Raw genomic sequence first — 23,379 nt, 5'->3', positions numbered from 1 at the left:
AGATAAACAATTTTCTTTGTGTTCTCCCTGTGTCTGATTGTCTGTCCTTTGCATCTCTTTTGCAACAGTTATTTGTGAAATTAATTTAATTACAGAAAATCAAAAGCTGAATGTAGTAATAGTAAAAAAAAGCCAGACCAAGCAATCATGTCCCACATCATACCTCAAGGACATGACAAAAAAGAAATTATTTGGAGTAATTTTATATTATCAAAGAATGGATATGAATCAAATAGCTTGAAATCTGGCAGGTTCTACCAGTTTAAAAAGTGCAAAAAAGAAATTATCTGCAATTTAAGTGGAGGAAGAAGAGATGCATTTATGAGTGGAATGAGTGACTATGAGAATGGGTATGTTAGAAAATGATTTCAGCACATCTGCCTACTTTAACCAGTGAGTTCTCCAATCATATCCTTAAAATCCATTGCACTTACAATATCAGCAGGCTTATGAAAATTAGTTCATCATCATCAATTTCTTTGGAACAAGAGAGCTTACCGTCGCAGCCAGCCACATGATTTCTACATTCTTTCTCTTTTTGGCCTGGATATTTTGATGAAGACTTCCGAGCAATCCCTTTAAATCATTTTGTTCTTGAAAATGGGGCAGACCTGGAAAAAAAGGATGATAAAGTTGCTCATTATGATAAGGTTGGTGATATGGTTGTCCTGACTAAAGAATGCTCATGGTGAAGAACAGGTCTATTATATACAGCCTTGTTTGGGAACACAGGATGGAAATTACCAGCTAAATATTTAAGGAATAAGCAAACCTTATGTCTGAGTATTGGGTTGTCCTTCCTAAGATACTCATGTGGAAAATTAAAGTGTCTTCAACCTTTATCTTATAAATGGATGGTGAAAAACAAAATCAAATCTCTGCTGTAGTTCTGTTCATCAGCTATTACAGACATTCAATGGAAATCAGAAAAAAACCCCTGAATGTATTACAACCTGCTCTTTGATGGGATGATTTATTTTATTTTAAAGTAAAAAATTTTGGTTTTGTTTTCAAATTGATACATCTCATTTTTGTTTTGAAATGTGCCTTAATTTTGTATATAATGTAACATAAGGTTAAACAGCACTAAGTATCCCCTCTGAGGTTTAACAAAGTGTATTTCTCAGTCTGAAATTAAATGGGACTTTATTTTGAAGTAGAAAATAATTTCAGGTTTAGTTAAGATCAAAAATTTTACCTGTTTGTTCTGGGTATGGCATCTAAGATGAAGTTTAATTTGTCCTACATCTCTAGCAAAAATTCAAGAGTAGGTGATTTAATTTCCTCCTCTGTTTCATATGTATATATAGGAGGGTTTTTTCTAATGTAACTTTTATCTTCACTAGCTTTGAAAATCAGTAGAAACAAGCAGAATCTGTTTTCTGAAATTATTTCTTCTCATGGTGGTGAAGTAAAAAGAAGCTTAATTATAGTTATCACCAAAAAAGAAAGGCTCAGAATCAACTGAGACAAAGTAAAACTAAATTGGTAAATGAATACAGTTTCTTCAAGGAGAGAAAGTAAATTGTCCATCCAGTGAGGGGGGAAAAAACCAACAACCCAGGCCCCAAACCCAAGCCCAAAAGACTTATACTCAATTGAAAGAATAAAAATGAGAGAAGTATTAATGAAGGTCAATATCCATTCTCCTAACCTGATCCAAGCTGGAATGATCCCTCTTATCAACAGGCTTTTAACTTTTACATCTAATAAATTCTGTAGTTTCCCTTATCCATGATTCATAGTAAGAAGTAATTTAAATATATTCAAAAAGAGCGAAGTTGCTTTACTCATACTGTGCTGTCTAAAAACCCCCAAACAAATAAAGAAACAAATGAACAAACAAAAAAAAAAAGGGAGGAAAAAGTACAGTCAAACTAGTTTTGCAATAATGTCAATGTGGATTGTTTTAACTGTGTATTACAAGTCCTGATTGTACACTTAGATTATGCAGAACACATAAAAACACATCACAATCTGCTAGACTATTACACTTATGGCTGCATCTGTTTCTTTAAAACACAAAGTACACAGTGACAAAGATGCTTCGAGATTATGTAAATGTATCACTAAACACTTTATCGCTTCTAGGCAGCTTTCCTTTGGTCCACAGCAGAAAATGAAGCATCTCTGAGGGGTGACTTCACCACAGGTAAAGCAAAAGTCTCCTAATTTATAGTACTGCCCAATCAGTTGCACCTTGACTGGAAATGATCAATTGCTTAAACTCCTTGGGTCCCCCACAGTATTAAACCATCAAATCAGGCTCATCGATTATAAGGGGGAGGAGCCTGGAAGTACCAAACAGCCTTTTTGTTTTCAGTTAATTATCTACTACTGAACAACAATCTAACATTTTTGGACCCTTAGTATTCTTAGCTTTTGTTGGGGTTTTAAGAGGTCTAGGTTTTTTTCTGTTAAAGGAATTTTTTCCCCCATACTGTTACTAAGACGACAAATCGCTGGGTGCTTAAGAGAGACAAAAGACCTGGCTGCTCCTTTTGTTTCACCTGGGTGTGTGGGCATTTGGGTCTCCAGCGTTTGGACAGAGAGGAGTCGGCTTGCTTCGGCTGCTTTTCCTTGTGCTGCAAAGCCCCGGGATCCCAAAGCCGCCTTCCCTGCCCCGCTGGAGGCCGGGCTGTGGCCGCCTTGCCCCGCTGCTGCTTCGAGCCTTCGCTACGCTGTAGCCGTGCTTGCCCTGCCTACCTAGACCTCCGGGGGGTTCCCCGCTTGGATACATCGCATCTGCCACCTGGGATTTGTGCTCGTCCCTGCCGTTCCAGCCTGCCGTTTCAGCCTGCTGTTCCTGAGAGTCCGGGATCGGCTGCCCAGCGGTTTGTGAAGCCTTTGTTCCATCCTTCCCGGGATCCCAGGGCACCAGAGCCGCGGGTTTCCCGAGCTCGCTCCGGAGCGCCCCCTGCAGCCGCGGGGGAACCATCGCACCTGCCCTGCTCACCGGGAGCCGCCAGCGCCCCTGCCGGCTGCGAGCGGAACTGCACCCGAGGGGAAAGGGCCTGACAGCCGAGAAGGCTGGCACTGGGTTTGTGATTGTTTGCTGTTACTGCCATAGTTATTGTTGTTTGTTTGACTGGTTATATATATAATGGTAAAGAACTGTTAATCCTATTTCCTACGTCTTTGCCTAAAAGCCCTTGATTTCAAAATTATAATATCTCGGAGGGAAGAGGGTTGCATCTGCCATTCCAAGGGAGGCTTTCCTGCCTTCCTTAGCAGACACCTGTCTTTCAAACCAAGACAGCTTTTCTATAAAAGCAGTACCACATGGGTCCCTCAACCAGAGCTATATTTGGCCAGCATTTTGGTAGGAATCTTTCTGGGAACACACTCCTATTTTCAGTTTCTGATAAAAGAACATAAGATATTAAGAAACAGGTGAATGATGGAGTGTATGTTCATCTTAAAGAAGATAGAAAGTCAGTGTTTGCTTAGTTACAAGCAAGAATCTTACTGGCAAGGGAAAATACAGACATGAGAGGAAAACTAATAGCAAAGGTGGCAATACCTTTCTGGGAGTGGAAAATTGAATTTTTTATAGGGAATATATGAATGAAGCAGCAGGCGAGGGAGGCTGCCAAAGGTGGATGCAACAGCCTGGCAAACAGGGCTGTGAGTCCTCAAATTCTGTTGGGCTTTATGACCACCGTCTGGAACTAACAGCTTTGGGAACAGGGTCCTGCATTCATTTTGTAGCACAGATTTGGCACTACAGGAAATTATCCGGAAAGGTGGGACAAAACCATCAAAGAGCCTTCAACACTGAATGCCTCTCACTTGGCTACAGCACCGGGGCTGCTGCCAGCTCTGTATGGAGGTTTGTCCTCCAGAGGTGGGGGAACAGGGGAGGGATTAAAGTCGTCCCCCAAATGAACAAGTTTGAGGGCTTCACTTTTTTCCCAGCGGGCTGGTTTAAAAGGCACATTCCTCCAAGGCAGAAGAGTGATTCTGTATAATGGCAGGCAACTACTGGGAGGGCAATGGAACCAACAGGTGCTTTGTGTTCTATAAAAATTTGTATAAAGAAGAGACTCAGATCTTTAAGGTAGAGAAAAAAGAAAGAAGAAAGAAGGTTATAATAACCAGAAAAGAGATGATGAACTAGACAAGATTAGTTCTCAAAAGCCTGCACAGTCTGAAAGAAGTCCAGGAACTGTGTGGCTCACTAATAATCCTGCAGGAAGGCAGTACAAGTTTAAATTCTGTTAATGAAAACCACCAATACTATCTGCATGCAAATTTGTGCATTTATATAATCGAAACAATTTATGAGGTAGCAGATCTACCTTAGTCCTAACTCTAGACGAGGTTAGTTTTTCAAGGATATTTTCTTGGCAAGATTCCCCTGAATTAATTACCCAACTTGTGTGAGTTTCTCTGTAGACATCCTAGAAATACTAGGTCTGTGGGTGCATGGATGGGCATCCTGCCCACCTTTTAGGAACAGAGCTTTTGTTTCTGTCAAAATTATTAACAAATTAAAATCATCTTGATATAAAAGATAAACATGTATTCATACACAGTGACATATCAAAGCTTTACACAGGATTTAAAAATCAGGCTCTTAAATCTGCAACATTTGAGACTATAGTTTGGGCATTAAAACTACTTTAACAGGATTAGATTGATGCAAATGTCTTTTCAGTCCTTGCTTTCGACAATCAGAGTTAAGAGCATAGTAATGTTTATGATATCGAATTTCTATAAAATTGGCATACAGGGCCTAGTCTAATGAAACCTTGTTATTCATATTTTGATGATGTGGCTCTTTGCCTGTATTTGCATCTGCAGATTTCTCAGTGATTCACCAAACCTCAATACATTTTCAGAATAAGAACAGAGGGAATGACCGAAACTGATGACATTTCCCACTGAATATCTCTGTCCAAATACAGTAGATTCAGACTGTCCTTTACTTGAAATATTAAGACACTTATTATTTTAATAACTTAAAATAGCTGTTCAGTTCATCATTACTCTGTTTCATTCTCTCTGTAGTTTCTGCTGTGGCATTGGGCCTGAATTCATTCTTGACATCAGCAGGGCTGTGTACAGATAGAAAATGTTTAAATTTATGGAACAAGTTATGTGATTCTGCTAACATTACTGTCTTATAACCTTTTACCCATCAAAGCTTTTCAAAGCCATCTGGATATTGCATTGTTTTGTACTCACAATCAGGAGGCATTTTTTCCGTAAATAACTTGTAATATTCTTTGAGAAGTTCTAAGTTTTCCTGGTTAATGTTTTCCTGCAAAGTGGTATCTCCAAACCTAAGAAAATGCACAATAAATTATGAAAAAGAACCCAAACCCACAAACCAAAACAAAGATAAATTATCCTTCACCATTATCTTTGCATAAAGAAATAACTTTGATTTTATATTGCTTGTTTTATAGTGCTGAATGTATTAGATTTTGTCAAACGTGCAGTAGTTAAGTTCTTGTGTGCTTTGGAACTAATTTTTGGAAATGAGATCATCACTGATGGATAATTCATCCAAAAATTTATTAACATAGTAATCCATTTACAAATGTGCAGTAAGGCACTTATTATTTTTGCCCTCACAAATCCTGAATAAATGAAGAAGCATCCTGGGGGGATTCCAAATGGGACCATAGGCAGAGAACACCAACTCCTCCATCTCTTACTGCTGCTGTTGCTTAAGTATATGAATTTCTACAAGAGCTGGACAATACTGAAGAGACACAAGATGGAAGAAAAGCTTATCTACAAACTAACTATAGTTATAGCAACAAATATCTTTCTCTCTAAGACCAAGATTTCTACAACAGCCAAGTTTCACCCTCCAAAAAAATAAATCTCATGGTACCTCTCATGGTACTACAGGAGATGTGATTGTAAAGACAGGAATGTCCCCTGGGCAGTTAGGGCCAAGTTTTTGCATTTCATCTTTAGAATAGCTTTGAAATTGAAATGGAGGAGTAAAGGAAGAGAGGCATGGGCAGGTAAGTGAGAAACTCAGGTAGAGAAAAGGGGACACAAACCAGAAGATACCAAATATACTGCTACATTGTGTACAAGTGAAGCAAATATTTAAATTGGACAAAGAGGGAGAAGACTCGGCTACTTCCTCAGTAGCCACTGCTGCACTGTCACATGAGAATGTTTCCTTTAAATCAGAAATAATCTCAAGTGTATTCTATCAAAAAACAACAAAAAAAGGAGATGTTTTTATCTAATAGAGTAACATTTCCTAGAAATTTGCCACAAAAATGTTTTTATATTCTCATGTTCTATATCCCACAAAAGCCCCCATATTTTTAACCAAAAATCATGTGGAGTTTTCAGTCTCAAAAACAAATGTGCAACTTTAGGAGTTAAGCAATATTTTTAATTAAGACAAAAGCAGACTGTAACTGCATGTAGGAAAGCTGCTTCTGCATTGAATTGATTTGCTCGGTAGATATTAGTACATATCCATATTTATAGATATGCGGGTATTATTTTTTCTCTCATGGCTTTCTTTGTGCACAATGTAAAATGACCACTGTGAACAGTACCTCCTGCCACTTCACCTGCAAGCCAGGCATTTTTTCATGCCAACTCCTCTACAAGTCCCCATGTAATCAGGCCATTTTTAAACCTTGTCAAATCTTTCTTCAGAACATTTGTAACACTCAATCCCTCCTGCCTATCCTACCCATGTGAGCTCTCACCAACTTGCTTCTTGGTTACCACATACTGCCTTCTCTCTTATTTTGGAAAATTAGATGTACCCCACTCACAACTGTCATGCTTTTGCACATTATCACTTTTGCCATGTCACTTCTCTCAGCACTTTCCTCTTTATGGCATCAAGAATAACCTATTTTCATTTTCAAGAAGTTCCCAAATTCTCTAACCAACTACCCAAGTCTTTCACCAGTAAAATGCCAGTTCATACTGTCTTTTGATTCAGTCTATGTCTCCCATTTCAATTTTCTGCCTAAATTTTCTCACATATCACCACTCATCTTGGAAAAGTCTCCAATAAACATCCACAAACATACCTGATGGTCTTCTTTAACAGACTGATTTTACTTGGCTCTCTACAAAGAACAGGAGGTGAAACTCCTGGGGTGCTTAAATTCTTGCCTATTGTGCAGGTTAAGGATTTTCCCTGCCTCCCTCTATTTCTCCAGCTATACTTTTGCTCTTGAGCTTCTAGCAAATGCAATCTAAAGACAAGTATTATGTATTTTGGATGCTATGTTAATAAAAGCAGCTAGAAAAAAAAAGTTTAAAAAAAGTAGCTGTCTGTGTTGACATCTTGACTTCTACCTTGCAGTTTTAGCCCTGCACAAATGTGGTAATTTAACATGACCGACAGATACACTTCTCTTGGAAGAAAAAATTATTATGTTGGTGAAACTTTGACTGTTATTATACTAATTAATTAGTTTCCAGCAATCTGTTGCAGAGGAGTAATAATAAAATATCAGAACTTCATCAGCTTTCATGTTTCTACACACATACTATTAATGCATTCCCTATTATTACCTACCCCTCCACAACCCTGGAAAAAAATGGAAAAAAAAAAAAAACCCTGAGAAAATTTATCTAGCATATGACTTGTCCAGACTCTTCAACCTCACCTTTAAGATATAAGCATTTTTATTTTTCAGACTCTTGTTTGAGAATTTCAAAGTACAACATACAAACAAAATTCTGCATCTGTGAAACAGAAATCCATTTTGCATCTGTGTCCAAGAGAAACATGGCACCAACTCTGTGAAACGAAGCCCTGCTTATGGTCCTATCTTCATTTGGACTTTTTCATTGTTCTGCATTGCTTCACAGCCTGTGATTATTTCCTTTAATGCCTTTTAAAATATACACTAAGTCAATGTGAGACGGTCCAAGAGCAAATAACAAAAAAGATTTCTTTTTAATCCTGAGAGATATCCTGTACCAGCATGTAGTACTTGGACAGAAAACGAAACATGACTTTTTCTTACCTCTCTGCCAGTGTTTGCTGTTCATTGATTCCAACATTAAAGAGCACTGGATACATGCGAAGCAGCTTTCCTTCTTTAATCTCTTGTGGCAGCAGCTCAAACATCTTTGCTGGAAGCTGGACTTCTATAATGTAATGTTCACTAGGAAAAATAAAAACAAGAATAAGGATGGGGTTCTTGATTGGTTTGCTTAAAATAATCTTCATAAATTATAGAGAATGTGTAGACTTATAAATCCCTCCCTTTTTCCCTTAATTGAACCATGAAAAAGGATGATTCAGCTTGCTTGTCTTCAGAGCATAACCAAGCTATATGAAGAAAGGCAGGTAACCATACACTAACTTCTTTACTGAAGTGAAAAGAATGAAATTACTAAGACAGAAAGCAGCAAAAAAATCCTCTGCTAGCAAAATATCAATAAGAATACCTCAACTCTTAAAATGCATCTTGCTGAGTTACAAAAACAACTTCCTTCCAAAGTAACAACTTGATCTGGTATCTACTCTAAAAGTAATATGAGCAAAAACCTTTCACAAAAACTCAAAGTGAAACTGTTTTCTTCAGTGGCTGGATTTTCTCCCTGGGTGAAGAAAGCATCACCAATAACAAAATTGTCTCCGTGAGCATAATAATTGAAGGCTCATTACACAAACATGAATCCTGTTTTAGGAGAAGGGATATGATATATAGTAGATTGTATTTGTGTTTGGTCTGACTTTATGAAAAATGTGCTACTTTGGCTGCCAGGCCAAATTCTGATCACGTGGAAGCCCCAAGTTGGATTTCACCTGCCTTTGAGAACGGATGCCTGACCCCACAACAGAAACAATGGGATGCTGCTAACTTTGCTTTTATTGTTAGAGCAATCAGTCTAATCAAAAAAGAACAGACTAGAAGCAAATCCATTTGTTTCCAGGATCTGGCATTTTAATCAGAGAGGGCTGACTGATAATGGAGACTGAAATTTTCACTCCTGCAGAGAACATTTGGAATACGACACCACCACCAAGGGGTATTATAGCAACAGGAAGGAAGGAAGATCTATCCTGCCTACAGAAGCCCGGCCAAGGAAGTCACACAAGTTTTGTATGTAAATTTAAGATGGATAATTGTTTGCACCTATTTAAATAATCATGAAGTCCCTCCAACTCTTATTTCAATCTTATAATCCAACTCTTATAATCAATCACATACTTGCTAAAGAATAAATATGCCATCTGGATCACTGACATGGAGAATCTGGGTGAGAAAAGACAGAAAACCTTGATGATAAAGGTCAGTTTCTGCAGTAGCTCTGACACCTTTGGCAAGCTTGAGGGATGAGTGGCACCAGCTCAAGTGTTTGGATAAACAGGTTCCACTTGGAAGAGCCAGTGGTCATGTTTAAAGTTTATCCTGCTCATGTATCTGAGAACAAAGTAAAATGGATCCAGTGCAGACCTGTGACTGCAATATAATTGCATTCAGCAAGGACAGCAGCATCTGTTTAGTACAGGCTAGAACTGGCATGCAGTCTTTGAGCAGATGCCAGATGTTCCTGACTGAGAGGGAGTATCAGTCCTGCATGGACAATACATGTCTGGGGGGGAAACAAAGTAGTTCTACTTCCCAGGTAAGTTTGTGTCTTGTTTAATTAATGTGCAAGAAGTAGAGAGCTAGCTAAAAGGATAGTAAAGAATGTGGTTCCCATGACCTCTGTGGAGGCCAGTGGGCCGGCCTGCTGGACAAGGAATGAAGGGAGTCCTATGGCGGGACAACTCCTAGGTTCCTTTCTACGTTATGCTCTGTTCTGTTATGTTAATGTACCCCAGTCCTGCTTCCCTGGTTGGCTCTGTTGTCTGCTCCACCCCTTGTTACCTTATACGCCCCATTGCCACACCCTCAGAGTTTCCCTACTGGTTCCCTTACCCTGGCCCTGCCTTTACACCGCCCCCTGCCCTCAGATCATTGGTCCCTGGTGCTCTCTCCGCTCCCCTATATAACCCTGGCCCCCCTCATTGTTCAAGGCCTGCTTCTCTGGAAGCTTGCACAAGCGTGGCTGTCATAAATCTCTCCCATAGAACCCCATGCAAAGACCCTTCCTGCTCCTTCATCGTCGGACTGTTTTGCAAGCTATCCGATGTATGTGTGTACATGTGTGTGCAAGTGTGGTGGCTGCATCGAGCGGCTTCCTCCTGGAGACGCTTTTGGGAAGGTTGTGGCACTTTACCATCCAACTCCACCGCGACAGACCTCTACATAGCAGCATTAATTCTCAGCCTGCCTGAGAGCCCTCCTGGCTGCCGTCAAGTGCTACCAGAACACTCCTGTGATGGAGTGCTTTGATGAACTTGAGAATAAATGTTGGTTTAGTCTAATTCAAAGAGCATGCGCTACAGAACCAAAATGCCACCAAATCACTGCATTGTTACATTTCACTACTCCCAAAATCACTACAAATCTCTGCATGTGAAAGAACATTGAGAAATGCTGACCTTTATGCTTGATAAATTAGCATCAGAACAATTTGAGACTTTCCCCTTGTCCTTTCTTTTCTTTTTTTTTTTTTTTCCTTTTCAAAACACTTTTGAAGTCTTAGAGATAATCCTTGGTAATTTTAAAAAGTCTGTTACCAATTGCGCAATGAAAACAATGCATTTCTGACTATGTAACAAAAAGACTATAAAGCTATGACAGAGCTGTCTAGAAAGTCCAGAAATAGGACTGAAGTCAGGTGAAGAAAAAAAAGGAACAATTCAAAGTACTGAAATCCGGAGGACTTGTTTGACATCAGTTTACCAAAGATCTTACAGGTCTATGATTCTACTTAAAGAAGAAAAAGCAATACAACAGTAGATTTTATTATCATGTGCTTTCTCTCTTTTATGGCTAGATTCAGTGCAGAGATATTAGGTGATTTTGGCAGGAGATGGATTAGGTGGGTACAACATTTTCCAATGAGATGGAAAAATCAGTACATACTTTTTAACATTTAATGACCTTTCAGGAAAAAAGAGTGGAGAAATCAAGCATGTGTTTTAAGAGACTAAATAATAAATCTTCATCTATTTAAGAAAAAATTCTGTAAGTTTAGGTCTTAAATATTTAAATGTATCTTATTTGCCTAAGCAGGACTGCTTAAAAATATCCCTCTCTAACTTTCTTTGCATTATTCTCTAATATTTGTAATCATCACATATGATGATAGACGAACACTTGTAGTCCTGTTAGAAGACTTCTAAAAAGTAGCCCCCAACACAGCTCGAGGTCATGGATCCTGCAGCTGTTTTGAGTTGGCTGAAATTGCACACCTTTAGCTCATTGCAGCAAACCCAAAACAAGTCATTTACATGGACTTTGCTTTGTAAAAGAAAAAAAATGCACACATGGTCAGTCACAGCAACTCAGCTTGGAGGTTCTTTACCCAGCTCTTCTTTCAGCTGAGTGCAATGTTTTAGATCACTTCAGTGTGGTTTTAAGTGCTGGTCCAGTTTTGGGCTTCCTTGAAAACATGGTGTCAGTGACTGATACCTCAGAATTAATGTGCACAACGGTTTGGGCCGGAAGGGACATTAAAGATCATCTTGTTTCAACTCCTCTACTGTGGGCAGGGACACCTTTCATTAGACCAGATTGCTCAGAGCTCCATCCAACCTGGCCATGAGCAGTTCCAAGGATGGGGCATCAATAACTTCATAGTGCAACCCATCTGAGTCCCTCACCACCCTCACAGCAAAGAATTTTCTCCTAACATCTAATCTAAACCTGCCCTCTTTTAGTTTGAATCCATTCCCCCTTTCCTATCTCTCCATGGCCTTGTAAAAAAGTCCCTCTCCGGCTCTCTTGTAGCCCCATTAGGTACTGGAAGATACTGTAAGGTCTCCCTGGAGCCTTGTCTTCTCCAAGCTGAACAACCCCAAGTCTCTCAGTCTGTCTCCACATGAGAAATGCTCCAGCCCTCTGATCATCTTCATTAAGTCCTCTGGACTCCAATAGGTTGATGTTCTTATGTGGGGTCCCAGAGCTGCACGCTGCAATACTGCAGGTGGGGTCTCATGAGAGTAGAATAGAGAGGGAAAACCATCTCCCTTGACCTGCTGGCCACACTGCTTGTGATGCAGCTCAGGATACGGTCAGCTTTCAGAGCTGCATTCTATCAAATAAACCCACCTAGTTGATCTAGGAAAGCCAGTAGACATAACCTTTATGGACTTGCGCCATTCTTTTGATACAGTCTCTCACAGTATCCTTTGGGACAAAATGTCCAGCACACAGCTAGATAACTGTGTTATGTGATGGGTGAGCAACTGGCTTACGGGTCGGGCAGAAAGGGTTATAGGGAATGGGGTGACATCAGGCTGGTGTCCAGTGACTGGTGGGGTTCTGCAGGGCTCCATCCTTGGTCCTGTGCTCTTCAACATCTTCATTAATGACCTGGATGCAGAACTCAAAGGAATACTAAGTAAGTTTGCTGATGACAGTAAATTGGGAGGAATTGTCAACTCCCTCAAGGGCAGAGAAGCCCTGCAGAGAGACCTCAACAAATTAGAGAGATGAGCAATCATCAATTGTAGGAAGTTTAACAAGTGAAGGGCCAGATTCTGCATCTGGCATGGGGCAACCCTGGATGTACAGACATACTGGGGAATGAGAGGCTGGAGAGCAGCGCTGTGCAAAGGGACCTGGGGGTCCTGGCTGATGGAAAGTTGAATGTGAGTCAGCGGTGCCCTGGCAGCCAAGAGGGCCAGCTGTGTCCTGGGGGCATCAGGCACAGCATCGACAGCTGGGCAAGAGAGGGGATTGTCCCGCTCTGCTCTGCACTGGGGCGGCCTCACCTCCAGTGCTGGGAGCAGTTTTGGGTGCCACAATATAAAAAAGACATTAAGCCATTGGAGAGGGTCCAAAGGAGGGCCACGAGGATGGTGAAGGGCCTTGAGGGAAAGGTCTGTGAGGAGTGGCTGAGGTCACTTGGTCTGTCCAGCCTGGAGAAGATTGAGGGGAGACCTCATTGCAGTTTTAACTTCATCACAAGGGGAAGCAGAGGAGCAGGCACTGAAATCTTCTCTGTGGTGACCAGTGACAGGACCCAAGGGAATTGCATGAAATTCTGTCAGGGGAGGTTTAGGTTGGATATCAGGACAAGGTTCTTCACCCAAAGCAGTTGAGCAGGTTGAACAGGCTCCCCAGGGAGGTGTCACAGCACCAAGCCTGACAGAGTTCAAGAAGTGTTCGAGCAAAGCTCTCAGGCACATGGTGTGATTCTTGGGATATCCTGTGCAGGGCCAGGAGTTGCACTTGATGATGCTTGTGGGACCCTTCCAACTCAAAATATTCTGTGATTTTGTAAAGAATGTTCAAAAAGTGCATATTTTGGCCTCTAATAAAAGAACGTGAGTTCTTGAACAGAACTTCACCTCCCCTGGGTGGCCGGTGTCAGCCACCCACACCAGCAGGTCAGTGCTAGACAGTGCCACACACTTTGGATTGATTTGTTTGTGCACACAGAATCTCAGGCGTAAGTACTTCCCTAGAAAAAACAATTACAAGTGAAAATGCTGACTCTTCAAGATAAGAATTTGTAGCTTGATTTTCTGTCTTGCATTTCTACGGTCTTTTAGTCTCATTTATCGAGCCACACCATGTAACAACCAAACTGATCTAAAAATTGAGGGTTTGTTAAACAATTATTAGAAAATAACTAGGTTTTTCACTATCTTCTCTTTTTATGGTTGACTTCCAATGCTGTCTGATAGGAGCAGTCTCATCACAGCTCTAAGAGGAATGGGACTCCTCCACATAAGCCTTATAGATTTTATTTTTTTCTGATTCCAATCCCATCCAGTGAATACCTGCCAGTAAGTACAGTACAGCAATCACAGGCTGTAGCTCTTCTTCCTAAACACTGACTGCTCCATCAATACAGAATGCCTGAGGCAGCTGAAAGCTCAGATCTCCTTCAAATCCAGGACCTCCTGGTGTGACAGTTCAGTGTACCACAGTAATGGCAGCAAGCCAGTAAATGTAGATGCTGGATATTTCAGGATTTTTGGCTGCTGTGATTTACAAAGGATGTATTTCTTCTGTTTTATCCACACATCCTAATTATTCCTAATTATTCCCAATGTGGTGCCTATCATACTCCAGCCTTCCTGCTATTTACTTCTGTCCTTTCTTGGAAGGCCCATACAATGAGAGTGAATCATCCAGAATAATTAAGTAAATCAGTGGTGAAAGCCCCCTTCAGAGGAAACATATTTTCAAAAAGTTGCTGCTTCTAGCTGAATTTAATTTACAGTCATCTTAAGAATAATGATACTATTAAGGAAGTGATTTCTGCAAAAGTAAAAACATTTGGAGCTTCAGACTAGAATAATAATAATGATGAAAAATCCATTCCAATCTTGTTAACCCTCAAATAGCCAAAATTAGTGGAGTATTGCAGTTTATGTTCTGATATTCAGCAGTACTTATGTGAGATTCATAAAGTATAAGTGACTTTGTGCAAGGATTTCTAAGGTTGTGTATGTCCTGTGCGATTTTCAGCAGCTAAGAAAGTCTTCCTTTTTTTAAACTTGACCAATATGTTTTGGCATCTGAGTTTTTTGGTTTCCACCTTTAAAACAATCAAGGCTCTTGGAATTGCAATTTCATTTGTCACACTGAAATACAAATTCCGGACATTCGAAACCAAAGTTTCTCAGTTAGAGGCAATATTTATAAATAATGACCTTGCCACCTGTCTAGGATTCAGTATCTGTGTATGAATACTGCACCAGCAGCTCTGCGCAACACATTCGTATTAGTAACTGGAACTTGTAGCTTTTAATCAGGAGAGTAACCCAGAGCTTACTAGCCTTTAAAATCCCTACTACCTCACCTTCTGAAAAGTAAAACTGCTGCACTTTCCATAAAATAGAATTCAGCAACAAGAAAACCATTAGTTGGGTTTCATGGGCTACAGATTAAAACTGCAGCTTTGTTTCCTGGGCTCCAGGAAACAAAGTTCTTACCGCCTTCCAGTTATAATAGGCAAAAAATCTTCTGATTTGGCTTCAATGACTTTAAACATTACTTTCTGCAAATCTGAAATGCCCACAGCCATGTCCTCCAGCATCCCTGCTTCTTCACCTACATGAAAAGATTAAAGAGTTTATTAACAGAGTTGGCAGATCAGTCACTGGATAGGTTATAGTAAAGCAATACAAGGATTATATTTTCCAGTTTGTGCATCTAAAAATCACAGTCCTAAATCCACATTAAAGTAACCTACATAAAACCAGACTGATTTCTAGAACTGCTGACAATTCTGTGGCCTAAATGGTAACTATGAGTATTAGGCAACTCTGAAAATCAGCTTGCTCTATATAGGCATAGAATAACCTCAGAAAAGCCTTTTTTTTTTCTATTCTGAAAGTGTTTAAAAGGCTGTCCTGCTGATGGAGGACAAAGGTTTTGAGAATAACAACAATGAGCATCATGCAAAAGGGAGAAGACAGCAATCTCCAAGTGAGCAACTGCATTAAAGAGCTGTACAAATGCTAAATTCCTTTACTTTGATCACAATCTCTGATTTGGGGAATGATGCCAATAGATCTAGCTCAAAGTTTGAAACATAAGGCAACTTGTCCCTCCAAATGTCCTTTTTAATACCTATCAAATAATGGTATCTGTAACAAACTAGGAATTAAACAGTTTTCAGGCTATCCTCACATTATCAGCACTGGTGATCAGGGTTGAGGCTGATACAGGCAGTATCAGCTTTATAAACCTGGTATTTTGGGTCAGGTCTGCATGAAACAATTAGCAGGTCATGTTCTCAGAGGAACTCAGAATAAAATAGATGAATCATTTCTGCTGCAGAATTGACAACACAGTGTCAATGACTTCAGCTGTGCTATTATGTGCAAGTCTACTGTCTCGTAAGGATAATATTTGATTCAACAAGCCAAATTACTGGAAGCAGAGCAGAGGTTAAAATAAGGACTTTCTGGCTAAACTTCAGGGCTGGGGACAGAAGGAACTTTGTCCAAGAACAATACTTACTATATGTACTAAGGAGTCCTTCATATTGCACGAGCAATCCAACAGTATGAAGCTGTTGTAAAAATCCTTGATCATGTAAACCTGTGTGCAATTTGATTATGAATCCACAGACCAATCCAGCGAGCTATAATTAAGACACATGCAATTAAGAGGTGTACTGTTACACAACAAATAGTTAAAATGAGGCTTGCTATCGTTATACACAACAGAGGTAACATCTAGATATTTGAGAAAACAGCATAGATATTTCTGTTTAGTGACTATATACATGATTTCACAATAGTATATTATTGATGCTTTTTTTTGGTATATAAAGTAGTGAAATATTCCCTTAATTTATATTAGATAAGAGTAATTTGTTTTGTGGCATTGTGTGTTATTTACTGACATAAATCAGACCAGAACCTCACTTGTCAGGCTTTAAACACATAAGACTGTGAATTATGATGGATTTGAAAGTGGTTCAACATCTAATGCAACTGAATCTCCTTGGAAGTTGCAACACATAACTTATGGGAGAAATTAAATAAAATATTTAGAGAAAAATCTTTCTGAAATACATGATCGACAGGAGAAGATGTAAAGAGCTTCAGTTATTTACCAAGGGAAGACAGTTCTGAGGAGAGACATGCTAATAGTCTTCAAACACTTAAAATACTGTTACAAACTGAAAAAAATTATCTGCTCTCTATTTCCAAGGTCACCAGGAGAAAAAAAAATCCCTAGCCTGGATGCTGTCTAGCCAGTGCCTAGTGAGGCCACATCTGGAGTGCTGTGTTCAATTCTGGGCTTATTAGGACAAGAAAGACAAGGAGCTACTGGAGAGGGTCCTTAGGAGGGACACAAAGGTGATGAGGGGTCTGGATCATTTCTCGTATGTGGAGGGACTGCGGGAGCTGGGCTTGTTCAGTCTGGAGAAGACTGAAGGGGATCTCATTAATGCACATAAGTATCACAAAGGTGGGTGCCCAGAGGATGGTGCCAGACTCTTTTCAGTGATGCCCAGTGACAGGACAAGGAGCAAAGGCCATAAACTAAAACACAAGATGTTCCACCTCAATGTGAGGAAGAACTTCTCTCACTGAGGATGGCAGAGCACTGGAATAGGCTGACCAAGGAGATTGTGGAGTCTCCCTCTCTGGATACATTCCAACCCCACCTGGGTGTGTTCCTGTGTCACCTGCTGTGGGTGTCTTTGCCTTGGCAGGGGGGTTGGACTGGATGATCTCCAGAGGTCCCTTCCAACCCTACCTATTCTGTGATTCTGTGATTTTGAATATCAGCAAGACATAATCAAAGCTAGACTTGAGAACTATATAACCTATGAAGTGTAAAAAAAGATTTCTGGAGCTTTCTTTGTGCAAAGGTGAAATTAGGCAACTTTTCCAGTCCCCTCCAGACCTTCTTCTCTGACTCAGTGATAAAAGTACTATGGACTTCTGTTTACTATTTATTTTCCTATCACATTATAAAATATTTAGGTTAATATCATGGAGAATAAATGAAAAAGTTGTGTCAAATTGGAAAAAGGAAAAAAAAACCAACAAAAAAGAAAACCACAAACACTGGCATGAACAGTATGCTTATAATTACAGCAACAGAAGGAAGTAAGTGACACAAGACAACCTACTGCTTGGCTAAAGACGATGTCTCTTCTTAGGGTCAGCATCAAACACTGGGGCAAACCACAGGCAAGTTCCTGGAGCAGGACAAACGCCATGGATTGCTTGGCCCTTGTCACCACCTCTCCCATGCAGTCCTTCAGGGTAATCACCAGCGGGTACAGCTGTTCATACCAGTCACCTAGAACAAGACAGGTCATCCATTCCAAAGTGGAAAACTTGCAGTGAAAAATCCTTTTCCACGAGGAAGGACAGCTGCAGCAATTGTGTAGATCACCCTACCCTTTAAAATGACCCTGCCCACACCATTGCAGGGTCAGAAATGCCACTGGAGAACATGCTTATGAGTAGGACTCCATCTTACCACTGGGACTGGGATTAAATCCCTGGCCTGAATCCAACTGCACCATGAAACAATGGCCTTTTTTAACAGTCCTAACATCTCTGTAAAACTTGTATTTAAGTGTCACAAACAGAGCATACAGGCAAACACATAGAATCATTTAGCACAAGATAAATACAGTGGAGATGAAGGTCTCCTGTTCTTTCCAGGACTTACAACTGGCTACATAAGAAATGAAGTAGCATCAAAAACCCAAACCCAGGGAGAATAACCCTATATTTAAGAAAAATAGGTGCTGGAGGGCAAAACAGAATAACAAATAGGTATCTGGAAGGGTATTACCTGCTTAATGTACAAGCTGAAAAGATAATAAGCTTCAGATTGTATTCCTATTTTTTTTTTTAGCTTCTCTCTATATTGTTCTCTTCCAATATTTAGAGTTATTGAACTCATTTTTTTAGCTACTTCTATCAGAGAGATTTAGAACTAATTTGAAACATGTTTTGCTCTGTTAAAATACATGCTAGGAATATCAGAAAAAACCAAACTAGTGGAATGCTTGAAAAATGGGATTAATACATTACAGGAGTGGAGGAAAATCAGAACAGCTTATACAAACTTGCCCAGTTATCCAAGCTGTTCTTGAATTTTACAGGATTTAATAAAATCAGACCTGCACTGTACTTGCATATGGCTTTGCCTACCCCCTAAGTCAAGCAAATAATAAAAACAAACAAATAAATCCCTCTCCTTCAAAATCTACATTTCAGTTTCATTGTATAGTTTAAAATGAGAGAAATCAGCACTCTAGAAGACTCTATATAAAAGTTGGGAATGCAACTGACTTAATACAGTCCATCATTGGCTTACATTTTCTGTAGATTAGTGTAATTAAGAATCAATGATAATTAAAATGTTGTAATTGGGTGCAAGACAGCAGCATGTTGTTTCAGGTATCATTGTGAGTCAGGCCAGTGAAAACTCATTAATACTGAGGAAGTTCTTTAGGCAGGAAGACACAGCTGCCTGTTGCCAGTCAATTTGGCTGAGCTCCAGAAAAACACGTAAATTAATAAAACTGTAGCCAAGAAGACTGGAGAGAACTTTGAAAGCTGGGAGAAACTACAAAAAGTACAGAGCAGGAAAGGGGGAACAAGGACAGAGCAGGAACAGAGAACAACCTGAGTTCCTTTGTTGTCTTTGTGGTCAGACAACGTGTGTTTTAACACAGTCATACGTAATTAAACATGAGTAATACAGACCAAGGAAGCTTTCCCTGGAAAACAGTAGTTCTGAAGTGAGTGTCATCCTGACAAAACAGATCATAAGCCAGCCCCAGGTACAAGCTCCAGCAAAAAGAGGTAATTTTATACATGCCATTGACTAACAGAGTGATGACACACCACGTGCCAAGGTCTGGTGTACACGTTTTAAAGAGACTGCTGGAAAAATTGAGAGCTTGCAGAGCAGAGCTACCAAGATTTAGAGTTTAATCTCCTTAAACTGATGAAAAAGGCCAAGCAGCAACTTGATTTTCCTCTTTCATGAGGAGAAAATAACAAGGACTAACAGGGGTGTTTATTCTAGGGAATAAAACCTAAAGAACAACCAGAGGCTGCTGCAAAACACAGAGGAATTTATAAATAAGGTAGACAAAAGGGTGTGACGTACTGGAAGTCAGAGTAGACAGACCAGACAATCTAAACTCTCCTTTCAAGTCAAATTACAGTCATTTATTAATTTAATCAATAAACATATGCCAGCAAAAGCAACTGCAGCAAAATAAGCTCAAAAGATAAAATGCACACTGAACCAACAAGCAGGGCCTGTACGTGGTAAGAATAGAGCTTGATGGCTGCTTCTGACTTGAGCAAATAATGGAAAAGATTATACTTGGCCATTTTAAAGTAGACTTGAAGATACAGCAAACAGACATCTGTTCCCCTTCCATGGGAAAGCAGAGCTGGATACAGACACAGCCAAAAATGTGGCAAATACTCTGACAGCCAGGGCAAAAGAAAAAGCAGAATTTCTAAAACTAACCACACTTCTTCAACCTGCTATTAGAATTTCAGGTTACGTGGATAGGGCTAAGGAGCATTTCTAACAGCCTTTTTCATAAAGGAAGAGCATGTAGGGACAGGACAAGGGGGAATGGATTCAAACTGAAAAAGAGTAGGTTTAGATGAGATATTAGGACAAAATTCTTCACTGTGAGGGTGATGAGGGACTGCCACAGGTTGCCCAGAGCAGCTGTGGATGCCCCATCCCTGGAAGTGTTCAAGGCCAGGGTGGATGGGGCTCTCAGCAACCTAGTCTAGTGGAAGGTGTCCCTGCTCATGGCAGATGGGTTGGAATGAGGTGGTCTTTTAGGTCCCTTCCAACCCAAACCATTCTGTAATTTTATGAATAGAGGGGGTCACATACTAGCCACAGGTCACATATTATTTAGATCTGTTTTTACTGAGCTGCCACTTAACCAGTCCATCTGCACTGTGGATTTCTGTTTCTTCAGGAACGTAACTTTGTATTTGTCCTTACTGAACTGCATCCTAATATTTCAGCGCTCCATTTCATCAGAATCCACTCTACTCCTGCTCCCATAGTGCTTAAAGCCTCTCCCAGCTTTAAGTGTCTGCAAATTTTATAAGCATCATCCATATTTCATAAGGCAAGTCAGTAATAAAAATACTGAATAATACCAGACCCAGAACAAATGTAAGTGGATTCTCTTCCATGCAGTCTTCCCAGCTGGCAGTAAACAACTGATAACCACCTTCTATTATGATTTTACAAATTATTTTGCACATACCTTGTGGCAGCTTCAAGATAATTTTCTCACTACATTTTTTTGGGGGGAGACTACATGTTTGGAATACTAACTTACTAATGTAAGTAATTTTTGTCTGTAATAGTTGCATTAAAAGGAATTCAAAGATTTTAAATTCTCAAGGCAATTTTTTTCATTAAAGAACGTTCACACTAAATTTATTAAAAATAAATCCTACTGAGTACTTAATGTCCCAAAGAATACAGAGCCTTGCTTACATATGTATTTGGCTTTTCGGTAAACAATAAAAATTGTAAGTTTGTAGAAAACCTTACTCTAGCAACTGAAAAAAGATAAATTATTATAGAATATAAATAGAGTTGGACATGTCACTAGTAAAGAAGACAACCTTTGTGTGATTAAGTTTTCCAAAACAATCTTCTACTCCTTGCTCACACTGAAATTTCTCCGTCTCGGTTAATAAGGATGTCCAGTCCCCAGAAGGTGGAGCTAGTTGGCAAATCTGAGAGGGATTGCATTGTTTCTTGAAAAAAAAGAATGTTTGTGAATGGACAAGTATATTCTCATGCTTATCCTTTATTTTAAATCAGAATAAGAGGTGTATCAGAGACTGAGATATTAGAAAAGCCAACTCTAGGAAAAAAAGAAATTTTTTGCTCTCTCAATCTTTGCTCTGTTAAAACTGCACTGTGTCACTTGTTATGCAGGATGTCCTGCTGCAAATACTCCAGCAGGAATATTAATGAGGATCATTCATTAACAACGCACAAAGGTCCAAAAATCCATCAGTAACACCTGCTTATATGTAAGTGCTGTAGCTTGTAAGTTGTTTCTTGAAACTGAGAAGCACTGTGAAACTGAAGTTTGTGAAACAAACAAAAATTGTACTTTGAAGCTTAGAAGTAAATTCAGTAGATTTTGGAAAAAAAATATTGTCTTGTATGCAAGGCATAAATATGTGATACTAATACAATTAATAAATAGATATTATTTGTAAAGGGAGCTTTAAAATCCTTGTCTAAATTCAGATTTATAGTATCTGGACCTAACCTGCCACAACTCTGTTGACACCTGACACTGCTGCTTGCTTTTGAACTACTGCTGATGTGTCTAAAGGAGTTCTCTTAGAGTGACTTTGTAGAAGGACTTTGTATACATTTTAGAATATAATACCTTTCAGAACACCTTTGTAGAATCACTTCAGGAAAGGAATAGTACAAATTACTGCTTTTGTGTTTAACACATTCACGGACTCACACACATTGACTCTTCAGATCTCAACTTTCTTTTAAATTAAAATCACAAGATTTGTATCCACAACACACTGGAAAATCCTTTGAAAAAGGATGAAGAATTAACTGAATGAGTAAACAGCTAAAAAAAACACATTAGGAGCAAGAACAGAAGCAAAAAGGAGACTCTGGGATGACTGTCAGGTTGCTAAAATGACATGGGCAGCCTGTCAGTTTGGAATAGTTAGCATCCAAAAGAACTGTCAGACCCTCCTGATGAAGAAAAGAAACTCAATACAAAAATTATGCTAGTCAGCCAATGGAAACTAAAACAAGGCATAAAAACTAAACATATTAAAATAAAGAATGGAAATATGAAATTAAAAAGATAATATCACCGCTATGCAGTTAAAATGCGATTAAAACAAAAGTGTATGTTCAGCAAAGCACTGAGTAAATATTCCATGTCCATTGCTAAGAGAGTTGTGGCAGTTCAGTCTGTGTCAGGATTTGCCCTTTAGTTACTGGAAAATGCCCTTCAGTCCCATGTTCCTGTGATCAACAGGCCTGCACAGGCAAATGACCTGCTTAGCACCCAGCTAATCAGTTCTGCATGCTCATATCGGAGCTGCAATATGTCAAACCACATGTTACATTTTATAAAGTTTGGCAGAAAAGCAAGCTCCTGCTCTTTTCAAAGTCAGGCCCACTGAAGTGCTTATTAAAATATGCTGGTAACTAAAACTGAAAAGCACTGATGCTTCAGCATAGCACTCCTATCTCCTTTTGCCCTAGCAACAGAGAAAAAAGCCAATTTTGTCATTGCTGTTTGTGCCATTTAAAATCCATTAATGGCTTTAAGTCACTTCAAAACTTAAATGGTGTGAAGGTAAAAACTAAACCTGAAATAAAAAGCGGAAGAACGCATAATGTCATACTCTTAAAGCAAATGAGGGCACTACAGACATATAAATGTAAGTGTAACATATATAAGTATAAATGTGACATATAAATGTAACAGCAGATACCCAAGAGGTAACCTTTCACTTGAGTTAATCACTTTTACAGGGAGGTTTGAAAAGACTGACTTCGAAGAGTTCACATATTCAACTTTGCACCATAAAAAGGTCAGTGCCTTACTTCTTCATCTTGCTACCCAGCTCTTGGAGTTCAGTTTAACTCCAGCATGAGGGCTAAGCTCTTTGAGAAAGGATGAGGCTTTGTACTCATAATGCTGCAGCAGTTCTCACAGGAACAACAAAAACCTGAATAAGCTTTCCTGCTATTCCTGCACTTTAGAAAGTAGCGGTTTATTCCAGAAGAATGATTTTGAATTCTTGGGATTTATTATTCCATTGCAATCATCCAAGATTTTCTACACTGTCACATGGAT

The 23,379-nt window shown here is 39.5% G+C and overlaps 1 protein-coding gene across 11 annotated transcripts in view; it reads right to left on the bottom strand.

Annotated features, from left to right (window-relative positions):
* INPP4B (inositol polyphosphate-4-phosphatase type II B) overlaps positions 1-23,379 on the bottom strand; it is a 315,749-nt gene that overhangs the window by 36,959 nt on the left and 255,411 nt on the right. For all 11 annotated transcript variants that reach the window (XM_048303087.1, XM_048303078.1, XM_048303079.1 and 8 more), the window contains 6 exons: positions 17,629-17,801; positions 15,999-16,122; positions 14,966-15,083; positions 7,977-8,117; positions 5,191-5,288; positions 499-611 (listed from right to left, as the gene is read on the bottom strand). In XM_048303087.1, coding sequence (XP_048159044.1) covers positions 499-611; positions 5,191-5,288; positions 7,977-8,117; positions 14,966-15,083; positions 15,999-16,122; positions 17,629-17,801 — 767 coding nt within the window. The remainder of the gene's footprint in view (positions 1-498; positions 612-5,190; positions 5,289-7,976; positions 8,118-14,965; positions 15,084-15,998; positions 16,123-17,628; positions 17,802-23,379) is intronic.

This window comes from Corvus hawaiiensis, chromosome 5 (genome assembly GCF_020740725.1).
Source record: "Corvus hawaiiensis isolate bCorHaw1 chromosome 5, bCorHaw1.pri.cur, whole genome shotgun sequence".
Lineage (NCBI taxonomy): Eukaryota > Metazoa > Chordata > Aves > Passeriformes > Corvidae > Corvus > Corvus hawaiiensis.
The sequence above is the reverse complement of the archived record's forward strand: the minus strand, read 5'-3'. Positions and strand labels throughout refer to the sequence as shown.